Raw genomic sequence first — 12,914 nt, 5'->3', positions numbered from 1 at the left:
GCTAAATTGTACCATGAGATAACTAATTTTGAGCCACTTTTTAATAAAAAAAAAATTAAATAATTACACACAATTTCAATACAGTGTAAAATTTCAAGATTTTAATGTCAACACAACATCAATCATTGACTACCGTTGAAATTCTGTTTGACATATATATAAAGTAATTGCAATTAACGTATATATAAAGTAAAATTGCACTTTCATAGTTTTATAAATTATTGTGAATTGGGCTCTATGGGATTAGAACACAAGACCATGATTACTCAATGACGTTATTATTAGTTACTTTATCCATCAAGTGGTTTATAGTTTTTAGGTTAATCACAAGTGCATTTTTAGTTAAGATAAATATGTATATATGACTACCAATATCATTTCATGAATTGATGGAAATCATTGAGAATGTCATTTTTATTAATGATTGAGTAAGATGACATATATGTCCTAGTGTAAATTTTATTAGTAAATGTCATGCTTTTTATACAAATTCTGATACGTCGTGTAACTTTAAAAATCAGCTGTAAAAATCATGAATTTTTAAAATCAGTTGGTTCGTACGAAAATTGAGAAAAATGTTTAGAAATTCATGGTTTTGACTGTTGAATTTTAAAATTGTGGAGACAACTAAATTTGAGAATAATTCATGATTTTTCTTGCAATTTGTCCTTACTTTATTTTATAATAAAGTATAAAGAAATTTGTATGCATTGGAAATGAAATAGATGGTGACTTCACCTTTAACCCATTGTCCTAACTCCTAAATACTTTGATTCTGATCAGGAAGCATTTCTACCTTTTCTCAGTACTATGTGATCAAGAATTTAGAGACAATTGTTTTATTTATGTAACATGCAAAAAGATTTATTCACCTTTATTCGCTGATCGTTACCGAAAAGATTAATGTTTATACTATTTTCATCTTAGTTAAGAAGCTTGATAAAAATATTTGTCACCATAGAAAATTGATGAATAATTAGTTATTAGCATTGATTTTGATGTCATTTGATACTTTGGCCAAGTACAAAACTGGAATTTTTTTTATTTATGTATTTCAGCATCAAAATGCGAAAAAAAATACTGGTATATACTTAGATACTCGTGTGCACGACTTGAAATATGTGTTTGACCTTTAGGCAAAAGGTTTTTTAACCATATAAATATAGTTCTTCATATTCTATATTCTTTGAGCTATGTCATGAAGAAATCAGCATATATCCCAACAAAATTTCATTTGAGCTAAAATTATATTCATAAAACCTATTATATTGAAATCTAATTGACTTTTGTAATGCTAAAATTAAATTTTATAATGCAACTCTTATTTTCTAAAAAATTAAATAGATATAATTATTTATATTTAATTATATTTTTCAAATGTAAAATAAATTTAAAGTTAATCAATGGATCCCAAAATTACATGATATATAGATCATCCTAACATTATATTGGTTAATTTATCTAACCTAACCCCTATCTAAATTTAACCACAATGCTAAAAGTTAACTTGTAACTCCCTCCCTTGTGCATCAATACCTTACAAAATACGTAGTAATATTAATCGGAACATATATTAATCCAGCGTGGTTCACGATAAAACTTAAAAATTACAAAAGCAAATCTCATATATATTTCTCCAAATCTCTTACATCTCTTTTCAATCATTTATCCACACGCATAGTCATAACGACCAATTTTTTTTTATGATGTAGTCAAATAAAGAATTTGAATATTGGGAAATAGAAAAAAGAAAAAAAGAATTCAAAATGCTTTTATACCAATTCCAAGGATTCAATGTCAGTACAACGAACTAATTCATTTGCATCTAATTAGTCTACCAACCTCTATAGTCTATACTAATCTCAAGAGAAAGATATGTGAAAGCAACTTTCTTTGATTCCAACAATATCTATTCTACCATGTTTCATGAGAAAATTAAACTACTGTATAAATAAATTAAGAAACTAACTAAAGAACAAGTGTCAAAAACGTGAAATTAAAACAAGTGAAAAGTGGCTGGAAAAATAGCTACAATAATTAGTGAAGGAAAGATGAGAATCCAACAAAGTAAAGGCACCACAATAAAGCGTTATTACTTGTTGCTTTTTCAACAAGCTTCAAATAAATACATCTAATTTAATCTTCTTTCTCTATGCCGGGACGAAAATGACCAATTTTCCCTTTTGATACATCTCACGAATACGAAGACGACCTATTTTATAAATAGAAATACTTCTATTTTTATTTTACCTCTCTCCATTTAACACATGAAACAATTCTTTATAAAATCACGTATTGTCTAAGAAATTGGCCTTTGGAATAATATTATTTTGTTTTTGTTTTTTTTCATCCCCACTGGGTCCTACCACCATGCCATCCCCATGCACGCAAAGTTATAAAGGCAACAATGATCACCCACAAAAAGCCCTCATCTTACATTTCTCAACTCCCAATTTTCAAGAAACAAAAAAAACCTATATGAGTATTGGGAAAGAGTTTACATTTGCAAGAAAACAAGACAAGAAAAGATCAAAACCAAACCCCCTTTTTCATTCTTCATCTTCATCTTCATCTTCTTTACCTTTTGTTTCAACTTTCAAGAAATGAAACTACCCTTCCCAACAAACAACCACAGCCCTAAAGCAACATCGATCGCCGCCACCGTCTACGCCACCAGCCCGCCCTACGAGCCCAAATCCGTCCTCGATCTCCGAGGTAGCCCTAGTCCGGCTGCGGAGCTGGAGAATCATGTGCTGATCACCCCACAATTGGAGGAGTGGGATTCTTTGATGAGAGAGTTGGGCTTGCAAGATGACCCAAACCCTAACCCTAACCCTAACCCTAACTCAAACCCTAATCTCCCCAACTTCCCTCCGGCCACCAACGCCTTCGACTCGTCTCCCTTCGTCTCCACCGACTCCGGCCTCCTCTCCGACATCCCCAACTACACTCAAAACCCTAACACGGCCGACGTCAGCGACTGGAACCCAGGATTCGACTACGTGGACGAGTTGATCCGACTCGCCGAGTGCCTCGAGATGAACTCGCTCCAACTCGGCCACGTCATTGCGGCGCGCCTCGACCAACGCCTCCAGTCCCCGTCCGGGAAGCCGCTGCAGCGAGCCGCCTTCTACTTCAAGGAAGCCCTCGAAACCCTACTCACCGGGTCGACTCGGTCCCCCGACCTAATCCAGACCATCAAGGCCCAGAAGACATTCTCCGCCATATCGCCGATCCCGATGTTCTCGGGGTTCACGGCCACCCAGGCCGTGCTCGACGCCGTGGACGGCTGCGCAGCAGCCGCCGTCCACGTCGTCGACTTCGAGATCGGACTCGGCGGCCACTGGGCCTCCTTCATCAGAGAGATGTCCGAAGCACGGGCAAAGCCCGCGCTTCGGATTTCCGCTCTGGTGACGGAGGAATTTTCCGGCGAGTCGACTCTGGTTAGGGAAAACCTAACTCAGTTCGCGCGCGAACTGAACGTCGTTTTCGAGATTGATTTCGTGCCAATCAGGAATTTCGAGTGCTTGTATTTCAAGTCCGTGAAGTTCCGCGATGGGGAGAAGGTGGCGGTGGTTTTGTCGCCGGCGATATTCCGGCGAGTGGGGACGGGGTTTCTGAGCGATCTGCGGCGGTTGGCGCCGCAGGTGGTGGTGCAGGTGGACGGAGAGGGGTTGGGGGGGGTGTCGTATAGGCAGGCGGTGATCGAGGGGCTGGAGTTTTACTCGACGGTGATGGAGTCGTTGGAGGCGGGCGGAGGAGGAGGGGAGTGGATGAGGAAGATAGAGGAGTGTGTGGTGTACCCGAAGATAGAGGAGGGGGTGGTGGGGAGGATGGGGGGAATGGGGTGGAGGGAGGCGATGGAGGGGGCGGGGCTGAGGAAGGTGGGGATGAGTCAGTTTGCCGAGTTTCAGGCGGAGTGTTTGGTGAGGAGAGTGCAAGTGAGAGGGTTCCACGTCAGCAAGACACAGGGGGAGATGATGCTTTGCTGGCATGACAGGGTGCTTGTTGCCACGTCAGCCTGGAGGTTTTAATTTAATCACAGATTAGGAAGTTAATCAATCCACATGCCTTATCCTGTCTATGCTAATTAATAACAGCATGTGGTACACTATTACTTTGCTCTGCCATTTTCTTTTATCCAATTTCGCTAAGCAGATCACTAGTGTTGTGATATTCCAAAATCTTGTAAATAAATTAATTAAATGCATTAACATTTGATGAAATTGAGGAATTTACGTGCCAATGACGGAACGCCCTGAATAATCGACCTGTTTGCCAAGTAGAGTCTCGCGAAACCTTCCCTCTTTGCCTTCAATTACATGTACACCGGATGGTGTTTGCTACATAGACGATTAACCGTGTTCAAAGTTAAAAAATGAATGACAATTACTTTGAATCACAAAGTTTTCGTACCAAATTTAAATTTAGAAGATGTATTTTAAATTACAATTTTAAAGACATAAATTTAAATTTAGAAGATGTATTTTAAATTACAATTTTAAAGACATATATCGGCGTTTAGAACATCATATAGGATATCATTTTATTCGGACGGAACAACAAAGAAAAATTACTTTTTCGATTTACTAGAATATTATATTACCAAATTTTAGAACACTGGCAATAATTTGATTAAATTTCTTAATTCAAATGATTATTATCGCTTAATTCCAATGATTATTATCACTTTAAAAATAATACTATATTGAACTAGTTAAATTTACGACGAACCATTATTATTTTTAAAGATTTAATGGGAAAGAGAATTGAGAATAAAATTTATGACGATAGTTAGACTTTCGTAGATATTACGTCTCCAAGAAGGGAAGAAAGAATTACATCGCCGTATGCATGCTTTGATCTAGTGGTAGAATTGATAATGCCCGAGACCAGTGTGTCACGTCTTTAAAATTTCTGTTTATTTAACAATCCCAAAAAAAAAGAATTACATCGTGGATGCTCAAGAAAAAGAAATACAGTAAGTAATACATTTGGTTTGAAGCAAAAAACTAGTCCAATACTAACTTCAAAAACATGGGATCCTTACACCTCTGGTATAACTGAAGTAAACTGAGTATTACAAAACAACTGTATTGACTACAAACTAACAAAAGAAAATCCTACACAGATTGTCAATTTATCCCTAACAGTCACCTTCTTCGTCTCCGCCACCCTCATGCATATTGGAATTGCCATTCTCTAGTTCACTTACGGCATCGGCCCCAAACATCTTAATCAACTCGTCCTGTTCACCACCAGAATAACAGACACTCATCTCCAAGTTTCATCATCATATAACTCAAACATCACACCTATAGCTCTATATTATTGTAAATATGTAACACAAAAACGTTACACGACCCTGGTAAAACACGGGGGAAAACGAGAATGCACCTTTATAGAGTTATTCTCTGATACAAGTTTCCCGCATTCCTCAGAGAGCCTTTGCAACTCGTCTGTGAGACCACGATTCTCACCATTTAATAAGTCCACCCTGTGTTGTAGATCTTCACACTCAGCCTACCAATAAAAATACAAGAGGATTTTCAGGACCACAAAAGGTTCGCTATGCAGTAGCAAAAGGCGCATTGAACAAAAGAAATGGACATACCTGCTTACGTAATCTTGACCTCCGAGCAGACTCACGATTAGATTGCTTTCTCTTCTGCTTTTTTATTTCACGTTCTTCCTGCTGGAAAGAATTCAAATTTTTTTTCTCAGTATGGATGACTAATTTTAAGGGCATTCTTTCTCTGTCATTGTTACTTTTGTTTGAAGGATGAGAATGAGAGCCAGTTCTTGAACAACGAAAAATATAAAAACACACAACTGTTAGTACTTCTAAGACAAACTAGAGACAAAGAGAAGCATATAAAACTCAAGAAAGAAAGAAAAGTAAATAACCTTAAAGCCACTATTGTATCATAGTCCTAGTTATTACAATTCCTAAGTAGAGATCCGCTAGAATTTCTTTAGAAAAAGATTAGTGGTTAAAACAAAACATAATTTTCTTTGCTTGGGAGTAAAGATCCATATCAGGGATAGAGCTACGCTGTTCTACATGTACTTTTATCCTGCTCAAACTTCATGCTAATGAAGAAACTGGTACGAGCTTAGAAAATTAGTCAACCCAGTTATCTATGTAAGCATATAGGGGATATGTAGGATAGAAATCTCCCACCATGAAGGTGAAGTCATTAAAGCAAATGGATGATGTGCCACAAAGGTGTTTTAAGGAACAAATTATCAGAAAAGCAAGTGCATAACCTACCTATATAGGACTTAACAAAGTCGCCACAACAACGTGGAAGCCTGGATAAATGAAATCAAACAAGACTAGTAGCAATTCAAAGGAAAGTATGTATACTTGAATCCACTGATCATTCATCATGCCAGATGGAGCAACACCAGCTGAATTTGGTCGCAGTTTCATGGGCCCTGAACCAGCTGCAGTAGTATTCCACAAATCCATGCCAATATTCAAGTTAGTTGCAGGGACAGATACTACAGGATTGCCAGGTACAGAATTAGGGAAATTAGTAGGGACACCATTGTTCTGTGCGTTAGCCCCTGATATAAAAGCATAATCTCATCAATCCAAAGAAGTTGCAAAATAATGTTGATGGGCATTTGAGAATCCTAACCATCAGCAAGCATCTGGTTAAAGCTTCCTTTCTTGGATGCAGAGAAGTCCTAGAAAATGTGTAAAAATGTATGCTTCAATAACAAACGTTCACTACATATGCCAAAGAATTTTAATGTAGCCATTGAACTCTAGAATATATACATAGGATAGAACATCTATACTCCGTACAGGTTGAAACATTGACCTGGTTGTTGTTTTCATGGCTAGCATCTGATGAACCTTCATCACTACTGCTTTCAGCACTACTCATGGACAAATTTAACAATCAGAAACAGAACATCAAATGGTACTACATGTCTACATGCTTTTGATCATAGAAGACAAAATTTACAGAATATGCATAATGAATGTTGCAGCATCAAATATGCGTCAGATCACCTGTGGGTACCATCGTTTCCAGAGCCAGAGGCTGTTTTCCCACCACCTCTGCTCTTCCCACCGATCATTCCATGATTGGCTGAAGGCCCCTTGGACTTTTTGCTTGACGGACGATCCTTCCCTTCAGTTCCTTTCCTTTCTGATTCTGCAGTTCCATGTACAAAACCTGGTGGCTGTAAGATCAACAATGAAGAAAGAGGTCATGTGATGCTTTTGAAAGACCTGTGAAATTATATTGACAAACAATATGGTAGAAAACCTTAAGAAAAAGGTGTTAGAGTTCCCTCAAATCTATTAGACACTAAGGCTGAGATATTTATATTACCATAGCCATATTAGGATGAGCATACATTCCCCCAGGAGGATATAAAGCTGGATATGGAACTGGGTTCCCATAAGGCGGCATCATAGGATGCTGAAAAAGCGAGTGAAAGAAAATAAAAGAAAAAAACATGAGGATTGCCGATCTGAAACGTAATTTTTATAAACCATGGTAATAGATGAAGCTAGAAATTCCAGAATCCTCACCTGGCCTCCCCACATGTAAGGATGGGTTGTGGGAGAAGCCACCGTTGAAGCAAAGAAAGGTTGAGCTGCTCCAGCACCATAAAAACCCTGGAAAGAAGAAAATCCCAAATGCGCTTTAAAAAGAGGATGGTATTTCTTCAATCTAACAAAAGAAAAAACTTAAAACATCATAAGAAATGAAAGACAAGACAGATATATTAGACCTGCATAGAACTTGGCCAATCAGGATACACAGGCGTTGTTGGTGTAACAGGTGCTTCCTGGAATTCAATCACCAAGCACAGTGATATTAATTTAGGAAAAGTTTAGCTAGTATTTATTAATACCAAAAAAATAAGAGAGAGCACAAGGTTACTTGCTGCTAATGCACACCCTTTCCCCAAATTTTCAACTTTTACATAATTTTGAGAAGTTGCAATTACAACACCACTTTCAGTTTTTTGAATTGCAATATCCTTAATTAATCAGGGGTAGTAGTGCACAAACTTATAAAAAATTGAGAATGTCATAAATGCAAAAGGTCATAAGCGAATGTTGCATTTGCAGCAGTTTAGAAAACGTGTTAAAACTGTAATGTTGTTTTATTTGTGGCAATAAACCCAAAAGGAATACATATACTCCATATTTAAAGGTGGGACAATTTAGGACCTGCGCTGACGATGCAGGTTTGGATGATTTTGATGGAGTGCTTTCTTCCCCAGTCTCCATTAGAGCAGCAGCAAATTGTGCCCAAAATTTCTAAACCTGAGTTCTGGTGATTCTTTTAAAGGATCTTGGTATTTTTCAATCAAAAATAGAACCTGGAGAAATTGCATATTTGCATTAAGGTAAAAATAGTCAAAATCTTGACACAGGGTGGCAAGGCAATGAATGAAAGAAGCCAACATTCTTGATTGTAGATTTCAAGAAATAGAACGGATAAGATACCACAATGGGCATCCAGCAAAGCTGTCTGAGCACCTAGTACCAAATGCATATAGATATTCTGACCTACAGTTTAGCATCTTGTAGGAACTTCATTTAATAAAAAACCTGCGAGAAACTTAATATATAGCATAACAATATTTTTAAATCTAGTTGTTGGCTATCACATGAAACCATTAATGCATCTTAGACCTAGATGCCAAAATTCATTCACATAAATCAGTAAATATTATACTCAACAGAAGTGATCAGTCCATACATATTCTAAGTTTTCACAAGTCTTTCTTTCCTTTAGCAGATGAAGGGTAGTTTAGTAAGTTGTCCCACACTAATGCACAAAAACTTGGATAATGACTAACACAGAAATATAGCCAACTTCTCTAAGTTTCTAACTGTCTTACATCAATACATTGTGCTACATACCCTATGAGAGTATGCAAATATTCTTGCCACTACCATCACAAATCAATGTAGACTGCAAACATCCATCCCTATATGTTTCTAGCTTATGGAAATATCGTTGTAGCTCAGTGAAAATTTTGTAAATATGGATAATGCAATCTAGAACCAATCTGATCAAAGCAAATAAGAAATCATTTTCTAAGTTTTAAAAAGCCTCAGAATGGCAGAATGTCAGGAAATAAGATAGTAATCACGATCAAAAGATCTTCCGGATGCATAGGGAACAAAAATAAGTTCACAATTGAGCTCATGAGAAGAACACAGTGCAGTTGACTATAATGATCCAAATTAATAATGCACAGTACTCAACAATGATAATAAGCTGTATGAGTTAATCGAACCCTATGATTATGCAAACATAGTGGTAACTCCACAACTTATTGAGCACTTGCACTAAAAAGATTGATCTCAAGCAGGCACTTCAAACTGAACTTCGTCAAGATAAAATCAAATTCCAATTAAACGCATCAAATTCAAAGTCATATTCCAATTCCCTTAACTGAATTCGACAGCGGACATCTAGCTAGTATGAATCTATTGAAAAAATAGCAATAAAGAGAAACAAGACGAGGCGATTTACCTTGTATGGAGGTCCAATTCGGGCGCGCGAAAAGCTCAACTTCTGTTGTTGGTTGCTGTTGTCAAAAAAACGAAAAAAAAATACACCAGAAAGACAGCTGTGAATCTCCCTGAGATCCAACGGTAGCAAAATTAAGATTGTACCACCAAAACCCCCCTAAAAAAAATAAGAGATGTGGAAAATTCCGAAAAAACTCTGTTGCTGCGCAATTGACGAAGCAGTGAAAAATTAAAGTATCGCGGAAGAATCGAAGAGTAATGAAATCAGGTAGTCAAGTAACTAACTGGTGGTGGTGGGTGGAGGTGGTGGAGCACGGTTGCGGAATGGGTGGGTAGAGTAGGGTTTTGGAGGGTGACACGTGAGGGGCCACGTGGTGGAAACTGATTGGATAAACATGATGTGTTGGCGATGACTCATGCCCACCTTTTTGTTTTTGTTTTCCTTTTTTTATTCTCCTATTTACGGATATTTTTATTCACATATATATCTATATATTTTACCGTAAGATTTTTCTCCTTATTTAAGCAAATTATCTCTCCTATTTCAGTTTTCTTTTATTCTTTATCTTTTTGTAATTTTAGAGGCAAAATAAGTACATATCAAGTCTTATGTTTAATTTACTTACTTTTTAATAATTATAATAGCTTTCAATGCAACGAAAAAATTTCCAATTTATGTTTTAATTTTCAACTTTGAAACAATGTTCTTAAAGTGACATTTATATTTATTTAGTGACGACTAGTTATAATGAAGTACTATTATGTTTATAATTTTTTATTGAATTTTCACCATTATCTCATTTTTGTGAGGTAGTATATCTGTGGGGGGCAATAAATTATAAAGCCCATTCGAGAGTGTTGGTAAAGGCCCAATTCCACCTGCCTAGATGGCCCAAGAGTGAGGGTATGGTAGCTATCTCTGAAAGATGAGAAGGATATAATGATTTCAGAAAATAAAACAAAATAAAAGTTTGCATAGAAGGAAAATTGAATATGAAACTTTTAAAAATTCGTGAGACGATTTGTAAGTATGGCCCCAGCTTGAAATTTAACAAGTTAGACTATGATAGTACAAACTATTATTCACATTACTTTAATAAATTACATAAAAATTAACTTAATGGGTGTGGTTGAACTTGAATGGCATAAATCTCGTTCATCTTTAATTAATCAATTGATTTGAGGATTGAAGATCTACTAGACACACTAGTAGATGGGGGTAGTCACTGTGTGCACAGAAAGAAAATAACAGGTTTCCTAGGTCCAGCAAATCCGCTAGATCACACGGTCTAGGAACTTGTTGGTCGTCGGACACACAGAGCACTCCTTCAAAAAAACCCTCAACCACTTTACTAAAACCTAGCACAGGGAAGTAGGGATCGATTCCACATAGATGGATGCGTAATAATCATGCTCAAGGATTTGGGAATTGTTTTTGGGTTGGCTGCTGCCACGCATTTTTTGGGTTGAGGAAAATTAAACTTAACTTGGGATTTTAAACTGCTACGCTAATAGCTAGATCTAGGCGGAACAACAAAAGCATGCACGGAAACTAAACCGAACAATCACTAGATCTAAGAAACTACTCTAATTACCTAGATCTGGGAAGCAACCGACGGTGGGGACCATAACTGAAAAAAAGCAGAGTACGGACGAAAAGCTGGAAAAACAACTAACTAAGGTACTAACTAACAACGACATCATCTTCTCCAACCAAATTGCGTAAAAAAAACTCAGAATAAGAAGCATGAGCGGAATCGGAACAGAGCAGACTGGATTTAAACAATTTTAATGAGTAACAATTAAGAACTAAACAGATCTACGGATGCTAGACGAAGTAAAACAGAAAGCAAGCAGAAAACTCAAAATCCATGCATAACTCGACTTCCCCTGTTCAGATCCAACCTCGAACGCTAAATCCACTCCGGATCCAAGCGTCCGACACAAACTCCAGCCCAAAGAAACATTTCATAACTTCAGATTTAACCAACAACCTCCGATCAACCATAACACCGCAGATCTACAGCCAAAATTCCCAGATCGAGCACCAAAGTAACAAAAACAGAGATTAACATACAACTTGCCGAAATAAAAACTCTCAACAGCAGGATCAACGTAAATCAACTTGAAATAACACAAATAATAAGAAGACTAAAAGAAGTGCATAGATAATCAGTAGCATCAACAACCAAATCGACTTCCAAAAGTGAAGTTCGAACGAAAGAGTGCAAAACAAACTGAAAATAAAGAGATTGTATCTTCGCCCTCACGCGGACGGTGTTACGACTGAAATTTTCTGAAGAATTTACCCCTTGAAACCGAAAACTACCCCTGAACTCCCATTTCCCAAGTGTGTGTTGTGTGTGAGCTAAGAGTGAGCGAAAAAGAGTGATATCTTGTGTGTTGCATGCATCTCTATTTATAGGCGTTGAAGTGGGGCCCAGCGAGGTATAGATAGACTTTGTTGCCCTCAGCTATTGACTCCCTTCTTCAAGCCTTCTTTTTCCTTAGATTCTGCTCACTTCTACTTCATTCCTTCGCTAGATCAAGCTTCCTTCAGCATCTCCCGGATCTAGCGATTCTGTCACACACCTGGTTTAAAAAACGTGTTAGACCCAGCAAAATGTAATGTTTTTCACTATATAACCGATGCATGAAATTAGCCTTATCAAACTGCTCACACTTAAACCATACTTGTCCTCAAGTAAAAAGACAAGAAAAAAAAAAAAAAAGAATAAGGCGATTTTCAAGCAAGGTTATCCCCTAACCGACTCTTTAGACTCTAGACAGACTCCTAGACCTAGACATAATTTGAAACTAAACAATTAAAGAAAAACATACAAACACATAAACACATATGAATGAGCAGCTTCAACTTTTAGGCAACCGTCCCCACAAGATTAAAGTCAATCCAACAGGCTGCACTCCTCCAAATAGGCCCTTCCCCTTCCTCTACCTAGCCAATCTGTCAGTTCGTCAAGATAGCCTTTCACTTACCCAATTGTTGGATTCACTCGATCACTCATTCCTCACCAGGGATGTTAGGATCGATTCTCTCTTAAGTCATTGCCACACCACTGAAGCGTCGGGTTATGAGAGTTCCTCATTTTCCTGGGTCAGGTTATTATTGCTTCTCGCCCTTAAAACACCTTCCCCCTGGACTTCGTCCAACTTATACCTCCTTCTTTTATATATATATATATATATATATATATATATAGAGTTGTGATCAATGTCGAACCATTCTTAAAGACCGAACTAGAGACCAAATCTCATCCATCCATTAATCACATCTAATGGTTATTAATAATTACACATTAGCTGATTTTTTTATTTTGTTAAATTGACACAAGGGTAGTTTTGGAAGAACCAAAATGATGCAGCTACGTGTATA

At 37.2% G+C, this 12,914-nt stretch overlaps 2 protein-coding genes across 6 annotated transcripts; one reads left to right on the top strand and one right to left on the bottom strand.

Annotated features, from left to right (window-relative positions):
- The first annotated feature begins 2,448 nt into the window (after positions 1 to 2,448).
- Positions 2,449 to 4,226, top strand: LOC125216138 (scarecrow-like protein 15). The gene has a single exon (XM_048117775.1). The coding sequence runs from the start codon at positions 2,604 to 2,606 to the stop codon at positions 4,032 to 4,034; it is 1,431 nt and encodes a 476-aa protein (XP_047973732.1). The 5' UTR covers positions 2,449 to 2,603; the 3' UTR covers positions 4,035 to 4,226.
- A 772-nt stretch (positions 4,227 to 4,998) lies between these two features.
- Positions 4,999 to 9,823, bottom strand: LOC125201476 (G-box-binding factor 1-like). 5 transcript variants are annotated; one of them, XM_048099610.1, is made up of 13 exons: positions 9,522 to 9,822; positions 8,204 to 8,355; positions 7,759 to 7,815; positions 7,556 to 7,642; positions 7,353 to 7,442; positions 7,028 to 7,200; positions 6,834 to 6,891; positions 6,648 to 6,696; positions 6,553 to 6,573; positions 6,371 to 6,450; positions 5,615 to 5,692; positions 5,398 to 5,523; positions 4,999 to 5,248 (listed from the first exon to the last, which is right to left on the bottom strand). In XM_048099610.1, the coding sequence occupies exons 2-13, from the start codon at positions 8,261 to 8,263 to the stop codon at positions 5,147 to 5,149; spliced, it is 981 nt and encodes a 326-aa protein (XP_047955567.1). In that variant the 5' UTR covers positions 8,264 to 8,355; positions 9,522 to 9,822; the 3' UTR covers positions 4,999 to 5,146. The 5 variants fall into 5 exon arrangements, with proteins under 5 accessions (XP_047955567.1, XP_047955566.1, XP_047955565.1 ...); XM_048099609.1 differs by having other exon boundaries at positions 5,615 to 5,695; positions 9,522 to 9,821; XM_048099608.1 differs by having other exon boundaries at positions 6,371 to 6,573; positions 9,522 to 9,823.
- Positions 9,824 to 12,914: the final 3,091 nt, after the last annotated feature.

Source organism: Salvia hispanica, chromosome 1 (genome assembly GCF_023119035.1).
Source record: "Salvia hispanica cultivar TCC Black 2014 chromosome 1, UniMelb_Shisp_WGS_1.0, whole genome shotgun sequence".
Taxonomy (NCBI): Eukaryota; Viridiplantae; Streptophyta; class Magnoliopsida; order Lamiales; family Lamiaceae; genus Salvia; species Salvia hispanica.
This window is presented reverse-complemented; position numbering and strand designations above follow the sequence as displayed.